Source organism: Canis lupus, chromosome 16 (genome assembly GCF_011100685.1).
Source record: "Canis lupus familiaris isolate Mischka breed German Shepherd chromosome 16, alternate assembly UU_Cfam_GSD_1.0, whole genome shotgun sequence".
Taxonomy (NCBI): Eukaryota; Metazoa; Chordata; class Mammalia; order Carnivora; family Canidae; genus Canis; species Canis lupus.
The window spans coordinates 42,098,775-42,117,650 of record NC_049237.1 but is presented as its reverse complement, the minus strand read 5'-3'; the positions used below and the strand labels follow the sequence as shown (position 1 = coordinate 42,117,650).

Below are 18,876 nucleotides of genomic sequence, written 5' to 3'. Positions count from 1 at the left end.
TATACACTAATAATACCAAAAATATAACTCAATATATCACTTAAAAGGTCCAAAACTTACAAGGATTTTTTGAAGAAATTTCATATATGACTTTTCTTGTTCTTTAAGGTGATCTATTAGATGAGTAAGGCGCTCAACATTAGCAGATCTTTCATTTTTCTCTACAAGATCTTCCCGCATGGAACTAGCTTTAGTAATATAATCACGAATCTGAACGAGCCTGCTTACAATCTGCATGAAAAACATTTGGGAGTAAAAAAAAAAAGCATGAAAATAAAGAATATGTAAAACTGAACATAATGCATTTCACAGCAACACTTCTACATATTTTTTTATTTCAAATATAGTAACCAAAGATGTGTCTAGGTTTTATCATTTGAATTCATACATGGAAAAGATCTGAATCATATTTAGAATTTAACCAAAAAATAACTGTGAATTTAAAATTTTCAATAAATAAATTTCACAACTGGTTTTAATTTATATTACCTAAAAAATTTTATTTACAGAACTGCATGCCTTTAAACTGCTACTGATGTAAATTTTTTCTCATGTTTACTTTTTCCTTATAAGTATAAATACTTTTTTGAAAGTATTTATAATGATTTAAGAAAATTCTTACAACAATTACTCACATTGTAACTCCTCTCTACTAAAAATTGGCAACACAGACATTGGCAGGTAAACAGAAGATTTTAATTTACAATATGCCATTTCTACAATCATTTTGGGTAAAAAGAAATTTATACTAGATTGAATAAATCTGAGAGATTAATGAGGAGAGTCTGGAAATACCTAACTAAAATTCCTATGTGCATAACTCAATAAAAATTTCTTAATATTTCTGCTTTGAAGTTCGTGAAAGGAGAAAGAGTGAAAGAAAACATTTTTCACCTGGCTGCTCTCCATTGCAGGCTCTCCTCTTCCATCTTCTTCAGAGACTTGACAGTTTTGCAAAAGATCATTACTTAAAGCGGAAGCAAACAACTCTTTACATTGTGTTGACCCAATCATTTCTCTCTTTGGAGGACTTATAGCAGCATCTTTGCTCTTGTTAGTATTAATCTGCATAGGTAAAAAGTTGAAGGGCTTTCGGTTCTCACTAAGCTGACGTTTGTTGTTAGCAGCTGTTGCTCTCCCTTGAGAATCGCTTCCAATGCTTCTCTACAAATGAAAAAGAAACCAAATCCCACAAACATTAATTTTTCAACAATGAAAAAAAATGCCAATGTTCTTAATTAGTTTCATCATCAGATATTGATTCAGGAAGTAAACATAAACAGCTCTGTCCAAAGATTCAAAAAAGATTCAAATCTACAAAAAAGTCTTTTACTAAAATATCAAAATTTGATCAACAACTCCTCTTATTCCTCATTTTGTCAGACATAATTCAACTGATGAATATGAGGAAAATCAATCTAAATGAAGTACCAGGACTACGAACTGTATTTATAACTTACATTGCTAATCATACTTGTTTACCAAATTCTGTATGGGCTATGGACCCAATGAGTAGATCTTAATATAAACATTAGCATTAGAATCTCTCTAGATGAAGCACTGCCTGAAAAACTGCTCAGCTCAGTGCCTGGTATGTAGTAAATGTTCAGTAACTGGTAAATAGACAACTAAATGGCAGATGATGACCACCATCATCGTACCAGACTTGAACATAGCTTTATGCATATTTGGTAAACTGTTTCTCTCTCTAAAGCACAGATGTTGACAATAAAACATCTGTTAAGAGTTCATTATCATATCCATTTACTTTTAAGTTCCAAATTTTATTCCAGTGATTATAAAACCAACCAGTTTTATTTTAAATTTGAGGTAATCAAAATTAATTAATTAATTAATTAATTTGAGGTAATTAGAACATCCCACACTTAGCCAATGATAAATATTCTAAACTGGATCTTCCCTGTTGCTTAATAGCAATCTTACTCACTAACATGTAAAATTTAGTTTCATGATGAAATGATTTACATTAGTCATAGAGTAGTAGTAATAAATAAAATCACAAAAGAGTTGTCCTTAGCAAGTTTAGAAACAAAACCTTTGCTGTCCCAAAGCTCATAATACCACCACCACCAATTAAAATTCTTTCCATATATGAAGAAATTAAGAATAAGGAAATAAAGAGCTCACTTTTTATTATTAAATTATTAAACCCATTCTAAATATTTCCCATAGTTATAACTTCATTTTTAAAATGCTTCACAAACCTGATCTAAATCACTGAAGTTTATCCGCTGTTTAAGTTTCTCTAGTTCGGCCTGCTCTGGGACAGACATCTGAGTCACATATCTACTATGTGGAAACGAATGTGGAGTCTTTGTTCTTCGCCTTCCCACTCCTGGTGATGACTCCGGAGAAATATCATTAGTTACCCTTTTATCACTTTCTACACCAAACTTTTTCTTATTCTTTTCTGATGATTTATTTGCTTTCTTCTGTTGGCCACCCCAATCCTTTAAAAAAGTAAAGGCACAGGTTAATCCAGCCTCTGTCAAACCAGAAAAGTAATTTTATATGCTTAAAAATTTGTAGTCAGTCTTAAAGATAAAAATGACAAAATATTTTTCACATAAACATATAGCCTCACAATTACTTACTTCTACTACTGTGTTTTCTTTCCCCCCGTTACATCTAACCTAAACTTCACAGATGGTCCTTCAGAAAATAATTACTTTCTATCATAGATTTTTAACAAACATAAATCCCAAAATCCAACCATAGACTCAGTCTGAATATTTTCAAAAGCATTTTCTAAAATGGCTACCTACTATTTATAAATTGGATAGTGAAAATAATTATAGATACCTTTACTGGCTTCCTTTAAAAACAGTGTATAAGAAGACAGATCTAGAATCAACCTGGATCCTAAAGTAATTATTGTTATCTATCTGAAGAAATGCTCACTGTGTGACCCTCGGCCATTTACTTAACTTCCCATAGTCTCGTTTCCTAATCTCTAAAATAGTGACACCTTTAAAACATGATTAAAAATGACATTTATAAAATATCTACTAGCATGGTGCCTAGCATATAGTAACCAATAAACAGAACTATTCTTACTTTTCATAGACAAGAGTGTACTATATAAGACCTGACATGAAATAACAAAAACGATTCATGTTTTACCAGGAAAACATTTTTTTTTTTTTTTTTTTACTTAGTTATACCCACATAACCTAGATCATTCAACAAAAAGGTCTATATAAATTCTTACCTTACCCATATTGAAAGAATTGTTTAGTTTTACTACCGTACAACGCTTTGGGATATTCTCCTCATTTATAACACAACTATTTCTCTAGGAACTGTCCGCCCACCCCAATCCATGTTTGAGTGTTCTTTCCAACCTGTTGTTCAACTTACCCTACCCCTTCCTGGCCACAGATGATTGGAAAAGAGATGCATAATCTCTAATCCAAAGTGGGATAATCATACTTTAAAATTTCAAATTGGAACTAAAAGATAACTAGTCAGTATATAATTGTAGTGATAACTGAAAAACTTTAGAATGAAAGGTCAGCCATAGTACACTATATAAACCAGAGAAGAGAGAAAGCTGGTGTGCAAAAAGAAAGTTATGTTAAGCAAAAGCACACAGAAGCAAAAAGTCAGGGCAGTGAAAGTGCAATTCTTGACAATTTTCTAGTTCCTTTTTCTAACCCCTTCCTAAAACCCAGCTTCATTTAATTAACTTGTTTTCCATAAAACATCTTTATACACTTAGAATAAATCTCCTTTTTGGCTTAAGCTAACTTGGGTTGATATCTGTTACCTGCAAACAAAAATGTCTTCAACTAGTTTAACAAACAGCTCAGGGTTATTTAATGTCTTGGTCAAAAAGAAAAAAATGTGTTTATAAAATGTCTAAGTGAATTTGATTTGGCTAAGTCAGGGGAAAGTTTCGTTTTAATATTAGTAATTATGACACACCATCAATAAATTATCATACCATATTGTTGAGTCGGTCATCAACACCCTCATTGCTCCAGTTTGGTAAATCCTGATCATTTATGCCTTCTTCAAAAGGACCTCCTCCTGTGGCCATCCTAGTTTTACCAATTAATTTTCTGTAAAATAAGTGAAAACATCTTTAACATATAAAAACAAACTAATTTTTAAATCATCTCCTGAAACTTAGTGATATAAAAGAATCTCAAAAAAAGTTTATGCAATAAAAAGTGGTAGTATCAACCACATATAGACAAATCAATTTAGCTGCCATATACACATTATGATTGACTAAAGTTAAGTTGTTGGAGTGATGGAAAGGGGAAGGAAAACTTCAAAATACCTACTATGTGTATTGGCCTGCACGCTTTCCAGGCTATTTTATTTAGTTAATTGAACACAGTCTTAAAAGGCAGAGCAATGATCATGTAGAAAAAAGTTTATAATGGCTTGAACCAAAACAGCTCTTAGGGAAAAAACCTAATACTCCCAAAGACCTGGGAATTTGTTTGGTGTCAAAGTTTCAAAGAGGGTAGAACTGCTCTGCATAGAGAAAGGTTTGGTTTTAACAGGAACATATGGTAAGCAAGATAAAGAGAAGGCAGGGAGAGAGAAAAGCAGGCCTAGGTGGGTGAATGGGCAAAAATACAGTGGCCTAAAATATTTTAGAAAAATGTTGCCTACTGCTTTAAATTGTATTGCTTCTACCTCAGTTTTGCCTAAATCTTGAATGGTCTAACAAAGTCGCAATTTCTCCCCACTATAACAAAACAAAACATACTAAGAATTTTGTGAATATCAAGGAAGGTACTGAATTTCATACCTGGGTCAAAGAGATGAGAAACAGAAAGAGGAATGGTAGAAACAGACATTCAGAAGCAGAGATGATCAGCAGAAATGAGATTTCTACATAACCTCGTGGAGGACTGTGGCTTTGCACTGGATGTGGAACTGCGCAGGATGGAGAAAGACTGAGTGAAAGAGATGGGAAGATAACTTTATCTAGAATCCAAGGGGCAGAGAAAGCCATTAGTATGGTTATAACAGGTTTCTGATTTTACAAATAACACTAATACTCAAAGAGGTTAGATAATTTTGCCAAGGTCACTCAGCTAAAAATGTCAAAAGAAATTCATATCCAAGTTGCTTTGACTATAAGATCCTAACTTATCCCATTCACTAGAGAAAAAATTAAAAGCATTACCACCCATGACAAATTAGGAATTATCTATGTTCTAATGCTAGAATATCTACTAGAATAATAGATATGCATAGAGTAATAGATTACAGAGTAATCAATAATAGAGTACAGAGAGGTTAAATTTTTATCTCAAAAAAATGGTGATAAAATTCAACACTTAATTTGGGAAAAAAAAATTTTCTTTTTGGAAAATTTTTTTAAAGTACAAATACACTGATGCTTCCTTACAGTTATATGTATTATTACACTATTTGTGGGTTTTTTTAATGAGCACATATTACTTTAATAATCTTCTAAGGAGTTGAAAAAAGTATACTTTAAACCAATAGCCAATAATATTAAAATAAGATAGTAAGGACATCTCTATTAAGATAAAGACCAAAATAAGAATGGCACATATCAGTTATTTAGCATTGTTTTTAAAGTTCTACAAAATGGAAAAATATGAAACAGAAATATTAACACTGAGAAGACGAAAGGTGGTATTCCTAAAAAATATGCATTAAAAAACAGAGAATGTCAAAATATCACCAGCAAGCACACAGAAAACATACTGGAGAAAAATGGTGCCACTTGTAATAGTGACAAAAAAAAAAAAAAAAAAGAAAAGAAAAGAAAAGAAAACATCTAGGAATAATGTAATTTCACCCCCCCAAAAAACACCAGTAAACTATAAAACAGCGTAAGGGAAAATTCACTAAGTAGAAAAATAAACTATCTTCCCTGATGGGAAGACAAATATTATAAACATACCATTTTTTCTAAATATGGACTTAATGAATTCCCAAAGGGATTCTTCTTAAAATGTGACAAAACAAGTCAGTATAAAAAATTTAAATATCTGAAAAATAAAAGCAAAAGTAGCAATAGAGGTTGGGAGGGTAGAAAACTAGTCCCAAGAGATATTCAATCATACTGAGTAACTAAATGATTAGATTAGTATTAGTTCCCCCACGAAATCCTGAAATATACCCAGTTAGAAAAATGTAATGAGGAAAAATCATCGTAGCGAACACCTATTTTGTTCACTATATGCTAAGCACCATGCTAAATATTTTATAAGCATTCTGTCATGTAATCCTCATAAAAATACTATGATGTAGGATGATCCAGGATTATTCAATTATTGAGACAATTTGCTAACAATTTTGAAGATTAGAGATTTCATATAGCATTTCTCAACTAGAATCCTTCATCTCAAATACAGAACACAGAAAAATGAGCTCAGTAACAATTTTTTTCAATTCTTCAAGGATGGTACATACCCAGTACCATTCCAGACATAGAAGAGGTTTTAATCCACAATAAACAGTAGATGCCTTAAGAGCTTAATACCCTCCCAGTTGAAAAAGGCTGCCTTGTACCAAACACCAAGAGAGTAAGTAGATTAAAAATAGATAAGGAAGATTTAAAAAATCAAACAACAGACAGACAGGAAAACAGGATGGGACTTAATCAAAATCTTAAAAACATGGAATGCAGAAATAAAAGGGAAAAGGTTTAACAAATTTTTTTTTTCGCATAAAAGTAAATCCTACGTTTGTAAAGAATAGTAAATGATAAAACAGGAAAAATCTGAAAGAATGTGAAACATACTGTCAATATCTTTACCTCATAAAGAATTCATGGGGGAAAAAAACAAAAATACATACACATACACACACACACACGCACGCACACACCCAAACCCAAGACAGACAAGTATACACAGGTAATTTAAAAAAAGTCAGTAAACAGAAAATGATAAAAATATTAATAATGAAGTCCAACTGCAAATTAAAATAAGGGACCATTAAATTTGCTACATTACACGTACTTTCTAGTCCTGATGACAGCAAAGGGAAACGAATTCTCAGTCACCGTGGTGGTGAGAGTGTAAACTGGCATAACCTTTCTGCAAAGTATTTTGGCAATACTGCATCAAGACCTAAAACTGAGTTTTGACCCAGTAATTCTCTCTCTCCACAGCTAATACAAGAAAACAACTTAAATATGGGGGGGAGAAGGGACTACAATGCAGGACTACGCTATAATTGGGCTAAACTGAAAACAAACTAAATGTCAAACAATAGGCTGGATGCTATTAGACAAGAGTACCCTTCAAAATATAAGTATGAAGGCTGAACGATATTGCCTGTTTATAAAATCATAGAGTATAAAAGGAAAAAAAGAAATGTAAAATTGCATATAGATTAAAAAAACTAAGAATACATACTAAAGTGCTTACATGAAAGCAACTGTTGGTTGTGGGGGTAGGAATGTGGTAATTTTTCCTGTCTTCTCATATATTTTTAGTAATATTTTGCATTATTTTTTACACTAGAAATATATTTAAGAACTTTACAAAATAATTGATATCCATAGAGGTATGTCCAGTGAACTGAAATGACATTTAAATGAATCATTTTGCACCTATTTCCAAGATTTACCAATGTATTTTATAATATTAAAGAAAAGGTACTGCAGAAATTCCATATGCAGTAGAGGCAATACCATCTTCAAAAGTGCTAAAAGCTAACTGTAAAATGTAAGTTAAATGGAAAATTATTAAGATATTCAAGTAAAACTCCTACATACCAATTTTTTCCTAAAATAGTGTATGCTAACGCTTTCTATTAGTAGAGTAATAAAATTTACTTTAAGATAAATTAAAAATGTATCTGGAGAGAGAATGGTTTACATTTTATTTTTATATTATGATGAATTTCCCTAAATGAAGAGCTTCTTCTAAGAACCTATTTATAGGCTACAAGACTGTGAAGACTATTAAGGTTAAGTTTTTAAAATAGCTTATAAACTAAATATTAGTTTGGGAAAAACAGGTCAAATTTCTTAAAAATCTTTTTAAAGACTATTTACTATGTAAAGTCTATTGAATTTACAGAATCAAATAACTGTCTATAGCTACACTGTGATGAGATAAATACTCATGAGGATAGAATAGTGACTTACTGATACTAAATGTGTTTAAAAGGCACACTCCTAAAAAATTTTTTTCAAGTTAAATAAAATAAAAATAAAAGGTATATTCCTATAGGAGTATTACTATGAAGCTAAAGAAATAATAGCATGTATATCAAAATGATAACAGCTGATTTACCTAAGAGGGTAAATTAACTCCCCCTATAAAACACAGGCAAGGATATTTCTCTTCTTCAAGCCAACTTCTCTAACCACCTTCAAGTGACCTTTAGAAATGATGCCTGTTTTTTTTTTAAGATTTATTTATTCATGAGACTGAGACATGAGACAGAGAGAGAGAGAGAGAGAGACAGAGACACAGGCAGAGGGAGAAGCAGGCTCTATGCAGGGAGCCCAACATGGGACTCGATCCTGGGTCTCCAGGATCACACCCTGGACCGAAGGTAGCACTAAACTGCTGAGCCACCCGGGCTGCCCCGATGACTGCCTTCTAAATTTTGTTCTGTAGACACATTAATGTTATTATTCAAATAGTCTGTTATTATTTAAACTATTATATGGGATGACTTTTAATAATCAAAATACTAGGTATGTAGACAAGAAGACCAATTCAAGTAGGCTTCCAATGGTAGAATCAATAGGACTTCGTGATTATTATGTGGGAGATGAGGCAGTGAGAAAGCTGTTCAAGGTTGAGTCCTAGGTTTTGAGCTTGAACTGGGTGTATGATACACTCACAGTGACTGGAAAAGGAACAGGTTTTTGTTGAGAAATTATGAATTCAGTTTTAGCCATGCTGGGTTTGAGGTGAAATCTAGGCTAGAGAGAGATATGCAACTCATCTACTAAGAAAGGTACCTGAAGTGGTACAGCAGGCACAGGGAGGAGAGAAGAGTAAGACTGTGCCCGGAGGGACACCGATATTTAACAGACCAGAAAATAGCACTAAAGAAGGTAGAAAAAGATAGGAGGGAAACCAGGAGAGTGGGTGAAAATGTACAGAGGAGGTTATTGGTAAGAATGCCAGATGTTACTCTGTCACATTAAAAAAAAAAAAAAAAAAAAAGTACTGGTAAGTGTCAACTTGGATTTAGCAACAAGGAAGTTACTAATGACCTTGGTACGAGCAATTACAGCAGGGTGAGGAGGATCAATCCATTAACTGGAAAGCACTTATTGATGGGAAGGGGCAAAAATAAAGGTCACTAGGTAATTTTTTCAAGGAATTAGTCTGTGAAGGCAAACAGGCAGAGAAGGGTATGAAGAAAGTTTTGTTAAAAGCATGTTTAAAATTTGTTTGCCAGGAGCTAGTAGAGAAAGATCTTGAAGATGCAGAAAAGAAAGGAGATAGTATGTGGCCTCTGAAAAAGCGGGAGCAACTGGGACTCAGGGTGTTAAGAAAATGACTAGCTTTAGACAGAGGAACACCTCTTTTGTTGAACAAAAGCAGGACAGATGGAAGTAGATAGAGGCTAGTCAGCAGATCTGTTGGCAGGAAGCTGAGAGAGTCTCTAAGTGACGTGAAGTAGAAAGAGTTGATTCTTAAATGTGAGGGTGAGACAGCAGTGTCGGAGATGTGAGAGGAGTAAAGGAGAATGGCTGTGGGCAACACTAAGGACTCGGGAGAGCAGAGAAATCACTAATCTGCAGTGTGGATTTCTTTTCCCCAGCAGTGCTCAAAAGTATTCAAAGTATTCAAAGGATAGAAATACTCCTTTGAATCCATTCAAGGGGTGGAGAGAGATCTTGCCAGGCAGATTTATTAGAAAAACAATAAAATGGAAAAGCTGAAACCACTGGTAAACAATTAGCGTAACGGATGGAGAGGAGTATGGGAAGAACTAAGGATAAAAGTTAGATTCTTCTACTTTAAACAAGCACTTTTACCCATCCTATGACCTACTAAACTAATTTGCAACTAATTAAGTTTCATTTAGCTATTTTTGAGAGCCTTATCTGGCTCCCTTTTCTCGCAAAGGTACAAAATGCAAAAATACTATGGCATTTACAAACTTTCCATGACTGATCTTATTGAAGAAAATCCTGCCGCAGGACTCTTACCATAGAAAAGTGTGTGTGTGTGTGTGTGTTCAATTACAGTATTAATTGCCACAGGAATACCTATGACTGACCTAAGGTTAATCTTTGAAATAAGAATATAAAGAAAAAAATAATTAAGTAGAGAAAAAAATGTTATTTTTCTAAATTCTTTAAATTCAGATATTATCTGTGAAACGGCATTAAATTACTCTTAACCATCTCTGGAAATACCATCTTGACGACTGTAAATGAAGATTTCAGAAATACTCATCCAAATAATAATGTAGGAAGTACTGTTTTTTTTTTTTTTACTCAGAGTCACAAAAATAACCAAAGGTGGTACTTTATATATCGGCACAAGTTTTCTAAAGTTTGCATTATTTGAAGTACTTCTTTTACTTTATTTTTAATTATAAAAATACCTGGTACACGGTTTTGAAAGTCTTCATACAGTGTCCAAGTGTATTAAGCACTTTTAATGGAAACTGAGAAGAAAATGAGTAAGTATTTAGTTTTAGGTGTTGTTTAGTCAGTTTCATTTGAGGAACTTCTCAATTTCTTCTCTGTGCTTAAGATGGTCAAGTACCTAGAAAAAAAAAAAGAAAAAAAAAAAGGATTAACACAGGATCTTCCCCACAGCACTTTCAATTTGAGACCCTCTAGACTTTCCAGAACTTAAGATATCTTGGTAATTACCCTCTTCAAATTAAAAAAACAAAACAAAACAAAACAAAAAAACCCTGTTAAGACATTGAGGGGAGGATAAAAAGACTAACAAAACATAACATTCCATTTGAATCAATAAAAACCATATCAGAACTATGTACTAATTATTGCATCAGGTCTATCTCATGGTATAGTTATTCTGTGTAGAACATTTCACATCAACAAAATATACACGTGCTCAGAGAAGTGAGAACAATGAGGTGAATTAAATTCTGCTTGCTAAGACATCTCCCTCCCTACAACTTATATTCAAAGTCTATCACTTCCTTGTCATGGGTTACATATAACACCCAAATAAATCTGCAGGCCCTGCTATCGCCATTAACCTGGAATCTCAGTCTTCACTGCCAGTCCCATACTCACTGGTAACAGCTTCCTATTATCCCCTTCCACTAGAGCATTACAAACTTCCATACATCCCCCATCTGTCCCCCAACGTTCCTCCTATTTCTTTAGGTTCAATATAATTCCAAATCCCTCTAAAATCACTATTTCCTCAGCAGGAAATCCTTTCTAAAAGGAGTTCTGCTCTTCCTAGTCCCTCAGATTCACAAGGATCACATTTACCATTCTTATTTAACTAATGCTTCATCTTCCTCTTCTGAACAAATTAGTCATCAAAATCTCACCCCCCTACCTTGGGTACCACTTCCTACTATCCTCTCCAAGACAGTCTTGCACTTTTCTTGGTAACAACTGGCTCGTGGTTTCATCCTCCATGTCATTTCCTACTTTCCTGATTTTTCTAAGACTGTAAATTGAGATCTAATGTCTATCTCATCTTCTCTATTCCAATACAGTTTTCACTCTGGACTGGCAATTTGTTCAAGGTCCTGAAGTTCTGAAATCCTTCCTTCTGATTGTTAAGTCCTAGCATTTCACTTTCTTACTTGGTCATTCTCCCTGAACCTGCTCTTGGCCCTGCTGCAAACTTCCAGTCCCTTGGTCATTCTTCCTTCCAGAAACCCATTAATCCCTTGCTTCTTTACTCAACCCCATACACAAGCCCAAGTAAGTCATTCCAAAAATGCCTTGCAAACATCCTTGACTTCCTCACTGATTTAACCGTCCTATCAATTCAATTCTGGATAAACCCCACTACCTGCTCTTTGCTTCTACTTGCAAACTGTCAGAGAGCAGAAAAATAGTTATAAAATGTCATTGGCTATGTTCACTATTAAGGTACACTATATCATACTGCACACACACAAATGAACACTTTCAAAACGTAGATTTATTCGATAAGGCACCTTGCCTGTTTTGCTCACTACCATATCTCCAGTACTTTACAGTCATTAAGTCACCCACTGTAGGCACTCAATTAAATTTGTAAGATGAATGTATTACAATGTACTCTGTTGGCTTCTAAATGAATCCCCTAGTGTGATTTCTATTTTTCCCAAGTGTCAAATAAACTTGTCTCTTTTACAAATGGTCAAATCCTCTAATGAGAAAATCAAGGCCTTCTAAAGTGAGTTAACATAATTGCCCTATATTTTTATTCCATCTCATACATCTTTCATAATGTGTCAAAAAATAATTATTTATAACTGGTTTTATAATTCTTTTTATTTTACTAAATGCCTGCTGTATCAAGAACTCTAATACGCAAACATTTGACCTTCCCTGAGTTCTATTTTTCTTGTCCTGTTAGTCTTCCAATTAAAAAAAAATACTGAAAACTGTAATAAAGAGATAAATCAACTGCCAATCTGTACTTTCTCACGTTAGCTTAGTTCATAAAGGAACAAAGGACTTATCTGCTTTCCTGGAAAGCAAAGATATATTAGATTATATTTTGAAAATGGGTTATCTTAAAATTTCAACAGTGGACTTAAATTCAGACTCTGACACTTCTTAAAAGAGCAATTACTTCTTAAACATTTAACAAAAATTTCTTCTGATCCTCATCCATGAATCATTTAATTTCTCAGCTGCCCTTGGCAAATAACTACTTAACTTCCCTCTGAACTTACATGGACATTTTTTGCTGGTCAGAGAGTATCTGTACATAACCAGCATTTGATAATGCACTGTGCATAAAAACTTTAATTCTAGACACCTAAAAGAAAAAAAAGCAAAACTTAAATCAAAAGTGGATGTAACAAGTTCAAGAAGTAATCTGTAAATAAAAATTTCTAAAATCAACTAATAGAAAAGTTGTAGAAAAGGACTTAAAATTACATAGATTTGTAAAAAGAGGCAATCCAATAGCTGTCATAGGACAAATCTAAACTCGAACGACCTGAAAAAATTCTGGAAAGAAAGACATTTCAAAAGGCATTGCTTAAATTTTTCCAGTATTTAATAATTAGGAATGACATGGCTCTTTTCTAGCAAAAGTATGAAAGCAGACCAAAGTGGCATGCCAAAAAGCAATGCACACAGGGCAGCAACCCCTGGTCTGTTTACTAAATACAGTGAGTGGGTCCTCAACCACGCACTGGTATGTTGATAGCAGTCTCCATTTTAAAGTCTCCAACTATCAAACAAAAAACAGTAACATAGATAATGTCAAATTACCTGTTTAAAAACTAGTTTTAAACTACTTCAGAAATGGCTCCTTCCCTGCTTCAGGCTTCAAAGCTGTTGCCTGCTTGTGATTTAAAAAAAACAAACAAAAAAACCACTTTAGTAAATTTACTTATACTATGGAGTATAGAATAACAAACACTAACTATACTTACAACCTAAAATGTCTAGAAAAATGAACAGAAAAGGAAAAATCCAACTTATCAATATTTTAGACTGGTTACGTTAGTGCTTGTGAAAAAACCACGTGATCTACGTAAACGTTTAAATTATCCATACTTCTAAGATTCTACCCAACAAAGGGATACGTTAATAGCTACTCTGGGATGTGGTAAAAACGGTTAACTCTAATTATCCTGAAAAGAGCCATGCCAAAGTTGACTGCTCCTGTTGTCATGAACTTTCTGCCACTCCCAACCATTCAAGAACTTTGTATATCCAATAATAATAAAGTTTCTTTCCTTGAAAGCTACCCTACAAGAAAACAACTTTGTCACTGGAGACACACAAGGCTTACTGCCTTCAGTTTAGACCCTCCGTCTTACAACGGTTTCCAGGACGCTCACCGAGAAGGTGAGACTGAAAAGAAAAGAGCAGGTGCACCAGAAGCCCTAGGGCACCCACTCCAGTAACCAGAGAATACCAGAGGGCGGAGTCTGGAGGGCAGTAGTGGGGCGGGGGCCGCAGGGGGCCCAGCGAGCCCGCTGCTCCCAGCGCCAAACTACCCTCCGTTCCTCATAGGGCGCACGACACGGACCTCAAAACCCGCCAAAAAGAAAAAAAATAAAAAAAAATAAAAAAAAGAAAAATATCCGACGAGGCGAGGTCCTCCGGAGTGGGCCGCAGGACGAAAAGTTTGGGCGACCCGCCTCCCTGGCAGGGCCAGTTCTCCAATCCCCAAACGCCAGTTTCTGCAGAGCAAGCAAAGCTTCCCGAATCCCCACTCCGGCGTTTACGTTCCCCGACCCTCGGCCCCTTCTCACCGGTCCTGCAGGACACACAGCTCGACTACTCCCGCTCGCCGCATGAAGCACCTCTTGGCCCAGTCGGGGGCGCCTCCCCCCCCCGCCCCAGGCCCCTACTCCCACCCCGCCGTCCCGCTCTTCTGCTCGGAGGATCCCCGAGACGGCAAACCCCGCGCGGCTCACGGCGCAACGCAGAAGCGGCGGCGCTCCTCACCCGGCCTTCTGCACCCCAAAATCCGGACGCCGACGGGCCCCCCCAAGGGAGTCTGGGAGTGGGGTTGGGGGCGGGGCGCGGTCACGTCGGCCGCGGCCGCTCTGGGACCCCAACTAGAGCCCCGGCGCCCGAGCCCCAGGGCGGCCTCCTCCTCGGGGCCAGAAAATGAGGGGCGGGGAGGCACGGCCGGGGGCTCTGCAGCCACCAACGCGTCCCCCGGTGCCCGCCCAGGCCGAGCCCACGTCCTCCGGCCCGACCGCCTGCCCAGGGGACGTGACGCCGGAAGCAAGAAGACCCAGGCGCGGGGCCCCACAGGGTCGCGCGTCCAGGAGCCGCTGCTCTCCCGCCCCTGCGCCGCGCCGCCCTCCGTTGCCAAGGGCCGGGGACGCGCAGCATTACCTGTAAACGAAGCCGCCGCTCCTGCCGAAGGTAGAGTAGCGGTCAGGCCCCACGACCCGCCACCTTAGAGACCGCAGCAAGGAGCGCCCACAAGTTCCCCGGCTGCCTAGGGCCCAATGGCCGCCTTCTCCACCTCAGCTACTCGGCGCCAACCGCCGCAGCCACCGCCATCTTAGATCTCATTGTGGTGGGAGAAGAGGGGCGGGGGGGGGCACTGCAGAGGGGGCCGCGCGCCGGGAGACTGCGCCGTCGCCTCGGCAACGGCCGCGCGGGGGCGAGAACTCGGCCGCGCAGGAGCCGCAGTGCGACCGACGCGCTAGCCCGGAGTCACGTGACCGCCCGAGCCTGTGGTGTCACCTCGGGGGCGCTTTGAGCCCGGCGCCGCTGACGCAGAGGAACGACCGGAGACTACATATCCCAGAAGGCCAACTCGACCCTGGTTTATCGGCGTCCGCGCGTCCATCGCGAGAGGGAGAACTACAAATCCCGGCATGCTGTGGACCTGCGGGCGCTGCTCGGCGACCTGTGCGGAAAGGGAGTTCGAGCCTCCTCCTCAGCTGGAAAAAACGGAGGCTCGTTCTGGGTTTCTGTGTGGCTGGCTGTCAGCTCCGGATCCCGCTGCAGGGCGGGGAGAAAGACCGAAGTCCGTCTTCTGTTTCTTGCCCACCCACATCCGGGTTACGAAGAGACGAAAACCAGAAGGCCCTTTAGCAACGAACTAGTCCTGATTGTACACAGTGGCCGTTGATAATGGGAAGCTAATTGGGTAAACCAATTAACCAGATAGCTAGCTACTCGGGGAGAATCCTAAATGTTAAGGATGAACACCACCTTGGATTAATGTCTTCCTTTTTTTCCTTTGGAAGAACCAGATGATTTTAATCAAAATTTAGTATTGGGGAATTTTCTCTTAAAACTAAGTCTCTGAATTCTCTTTTTATTTATGCTCCCACCTCGGCAGTAGCTCTATCAAGAACGGTATATGGACAGATTTTTCTCGTTTAAAAAAAAAAAATAAGGAAAAATTGGAAGAACCAGATGGTTTTAATCAAAATTTAGTATTGGGGAATTTTCTCTTAAAACTAAGTCTGAATTCTCTTTTTATTTATGCTCCCCACCTCGGCAGTAGCTCTATCAAGAACGATATATTGACAGATTCTCTAATTTAAAAAGAAAGAAAAATTCAACCGAGTGAATGCTAAGATCCAACTGGCTTTATTGGACGAATTAGGAATTAAGCAGCGTTCCATCTAGCAAATAGGGAGATCCTGCAGCTGTAGAAACGGGAATGTTTGTAAGGGCAGATTGGGGGTGGAAAAAAGGAAATTATTAGCAAAGAATGGAAAAAAGGAAATTACTAGCAAAGAATGCATTGATTCTGGCAAGGTTGCCTTCCTAAGTGAAAAGGAAAGCCCTGCCAGGTGGATTACTGACCTACTGATGGCCAAGTAATTCTGACTAAAGGTTACGTTTACTGGGGTGTTGAAACTGCATTTAGGTCAGATATTAAGGCTGAGTTGGTTGAGGTGGGGTTTAGCATACACGTTCCATTTGGGGGCCTGCTGTTTCCCTTCTAACACTCCTAACACGCCAAAAAAAGGGGGGGCGGGGGTAATGACTTTTAAGGCCTTTCGTGTACTTACCTGAAAAGTTAAAACACTTCCAATTTTACCTGAGTGCGAGGGCATTCTATATTTCAGACAGTTTGTGAGATGAGCTTAAGCAAAGAGTAGAATGAATGAATAATGGGCATTTAGGTTCCAACAACAAATTGTTCTCAATCCCCAACAGAAGTTGTTCAAAGAAGCCGAGTAGTAGTAGAACTGTTATCTCGATACATAATTCAGGTAAATTAAACTCTTTCTGAGACTATATTCAGGTTCAAAGTCATCGCAATGATCTTTGTCACTGTCTTATGTTTTTGAGTACATTTCTGTGTGTCTAACGTTGATGATTAGGTGACGAATTCATAGTCCCTGCCCTTGAAGGCTAATATTTTAAAGAATGATGGAGAAGTAGGATGTGATGTAAATAAATTCTGTTTTGTAAGAAAACAAAGTGCTATGAGAATCCAAAGCACAGGGTGCCCTATGCCCCATTCTAATTACACCACTAGATAGCTCTGAGATCTTGGGCAAGTTTCTGAACCTTTCTGAGTTTCAACTGCCCGCTCTATAAAATAAAGGGGAGGGAACAATAATATTGCCTACCTTGCAGGGATTTTTTTAAGTAGTATTTGATAGAAGGCACAAATTAAGCATTTTATCTGTTGTGATTTTCTTAATTCTCCTGACTCTCCTGAAGAGATTGATTTCACATTTGTTCTATTTTAGAAACAAAAGGTTAAATAAATAACCAAAATTCTGACAGCTCCAAGTGGTAGAGTCTAGGTTATACTGGGGTCTACTAAACTTGGAGGGATTGGGGGGGGGGGACTTTTTTGATTAAATAAGAGAATGAATGGAAAAAGTTAATATGTGGTAAGGCCTCAAAATATTAGCTATCTTTATTATCATCACCGTAATCATCTTTTTGTTTATATATACCTATTATTTTTAAATATGTAGAGGCTATTGTCATTAAAACAATTCAAATGATTAAAAATATTATTTAAGTCAATATGGTCATTATGCTTTCAAAATTCATGGTCTCTAAAAAAAATGTCAATACTATTATGTCTGTTTAGCAGGGGGAGGAGTCTGAGAAATTTTTACGTTAAAGAGAGATCCTCAAACTCAAATATGAGCATACTGATCTTAGCAGAGAACAAGGGAAAGAAAAAAACATGAAAAACTATATAATTATTCCAGATCTCCAAAACCTTAACATTCAGAAAACAAACCTTATACAAAAGAATCAATTTAGTATTAGTAATGTATGAATATCGCCAATAAATGATACGATAGTAAGTGCTGTAGGAATTCAGAGAAAAAGTATTGATGCATTGCTTCAAAGATAATGATGGCTTCAGGATTTCTGCATAGGATGAAATTAGGAGCAACAGGTGGAAATGTAGATGGGGAATATAGTGGTCTCTCAGAGATACATGTTGAAACTACCTCTCAGTTTTCCACATTTAAGAACAACTTGATATATGTATTAAACATGGGAGAGGAGGCCTAAATGGAAAGCACGCTTCAGACATATATTTCATCCAGAATTAGTGATGGATAAAGCAGAAATGAGACTATATGAAGCAGAGGATTCCTATGGGGGGACAGGGAGAAAAGAAAGAACTGATGAACAGGTTTCTATCTATTTATACAAACTCTAGAAAATCTTAAATGGTGATCTGAAGAGATTGGACTTTGTTCTATAGATAGTGTAAAATCACATGGAGTCTTTGAAAGAAGCAATGATATAATGAAGTAGTTATTTTAAGACTTTAATCTAGTAGCAATGTTTAGAACAGGCTAGGGAGAGCAGAGACAAGGAGAACAGGTGGCAACTGGCATGAAGTAATTAAGGTCTGGCCTAATGTAGCAGGATAAATCAAGTCAAAGAGTTGCTTTCTGATTGTTGTGTAAAATAGCATTTTTATGATCAGGGGGTGCTTACAGTAGAACATTTTGGGCTATCTCATTTATCTCTTTAATGTGTTCTGTGTTCTATATCCACAGGATTTAAGTACAGTGAGAGCAGAAACTGTGCCTTTTGTAGTTCTTTATATCACAAAAGCCCAACAGAGTTCATTTACTGTATTTTGATATTCACGAATTTGGTCTTTGAAATAACAAGTTTTCGCAATACCTAGGTTTAACCTGCAGGTGGTGATAGAACTTAAAGGAAAAATCCTTAGTGACCACTATACTATTATAACTGAATTTTGTGGTTGTTTTTATATGTGATTTTTTTATACACCCAAGAGACTATATGACACTTCTGTAAATTATATAGCACAATAATAAAAG

General features: G+C 36.9%; 1 protein-coding gene across 29 annotated transcripts in view; it reads right to left on the bottom strand.

Annotated features, from left to right (window-relative positions):
- PCM1 (pericentriolar material 1) overlaps positions 1 to 15,182 on the bottom strand; it is an 80,160-nt gene extending 64,978 nt beyond the window's left edge. For 6 of the 29 annotated variants that reach the window (XM_038560284.1, XM_038560295.1, XM_038560289.1 and 3 more), the window contains exons 1-7: positions 14,966 to 15,171; positions 13,379 to 13,448; positions 10,552 to 10,715; positions 3,968 to 4,085; positions 2,226 to 2,471; positions 895 to 1,164; positions 61 to 231 (exon numbers count right to left, since the gene is read on the bottom strand). In XM_038560284.1, the coding sequence (XP_038416212.1) occupies positions 61 to 231; positions 895 to 1,164; positions 2,226 to 2,471; positions 3,968 to 4,063 (783 nt within the window). In that variant the 5' untranslated portion in view covers positions 4,064 to 4,085; positions 10,552 to 10,715; positions 13,379 to 13,448; positions 14,966 to 15,171. Of the gene's footprint in view, positions 1 to 60; positions 232 to 894; positions 1,165 to 2,225; positions 2,472 to 3,967; positions 4,086 to 4,789; positions 4,969 to 10,551; positions 10,716 to 13,378; positions 13,452 to 14,965 lie in introns of all 29 variants that reach the window. The other 23 variants (XM_038560301.1, XM_038560300.1, XM_038560302.1 and 20 more) reach the window with 11 other exon arrangements.
- Between the last annotated feature and the right edge of the window lie 3,694 nt (positions 15,183 to 18,876).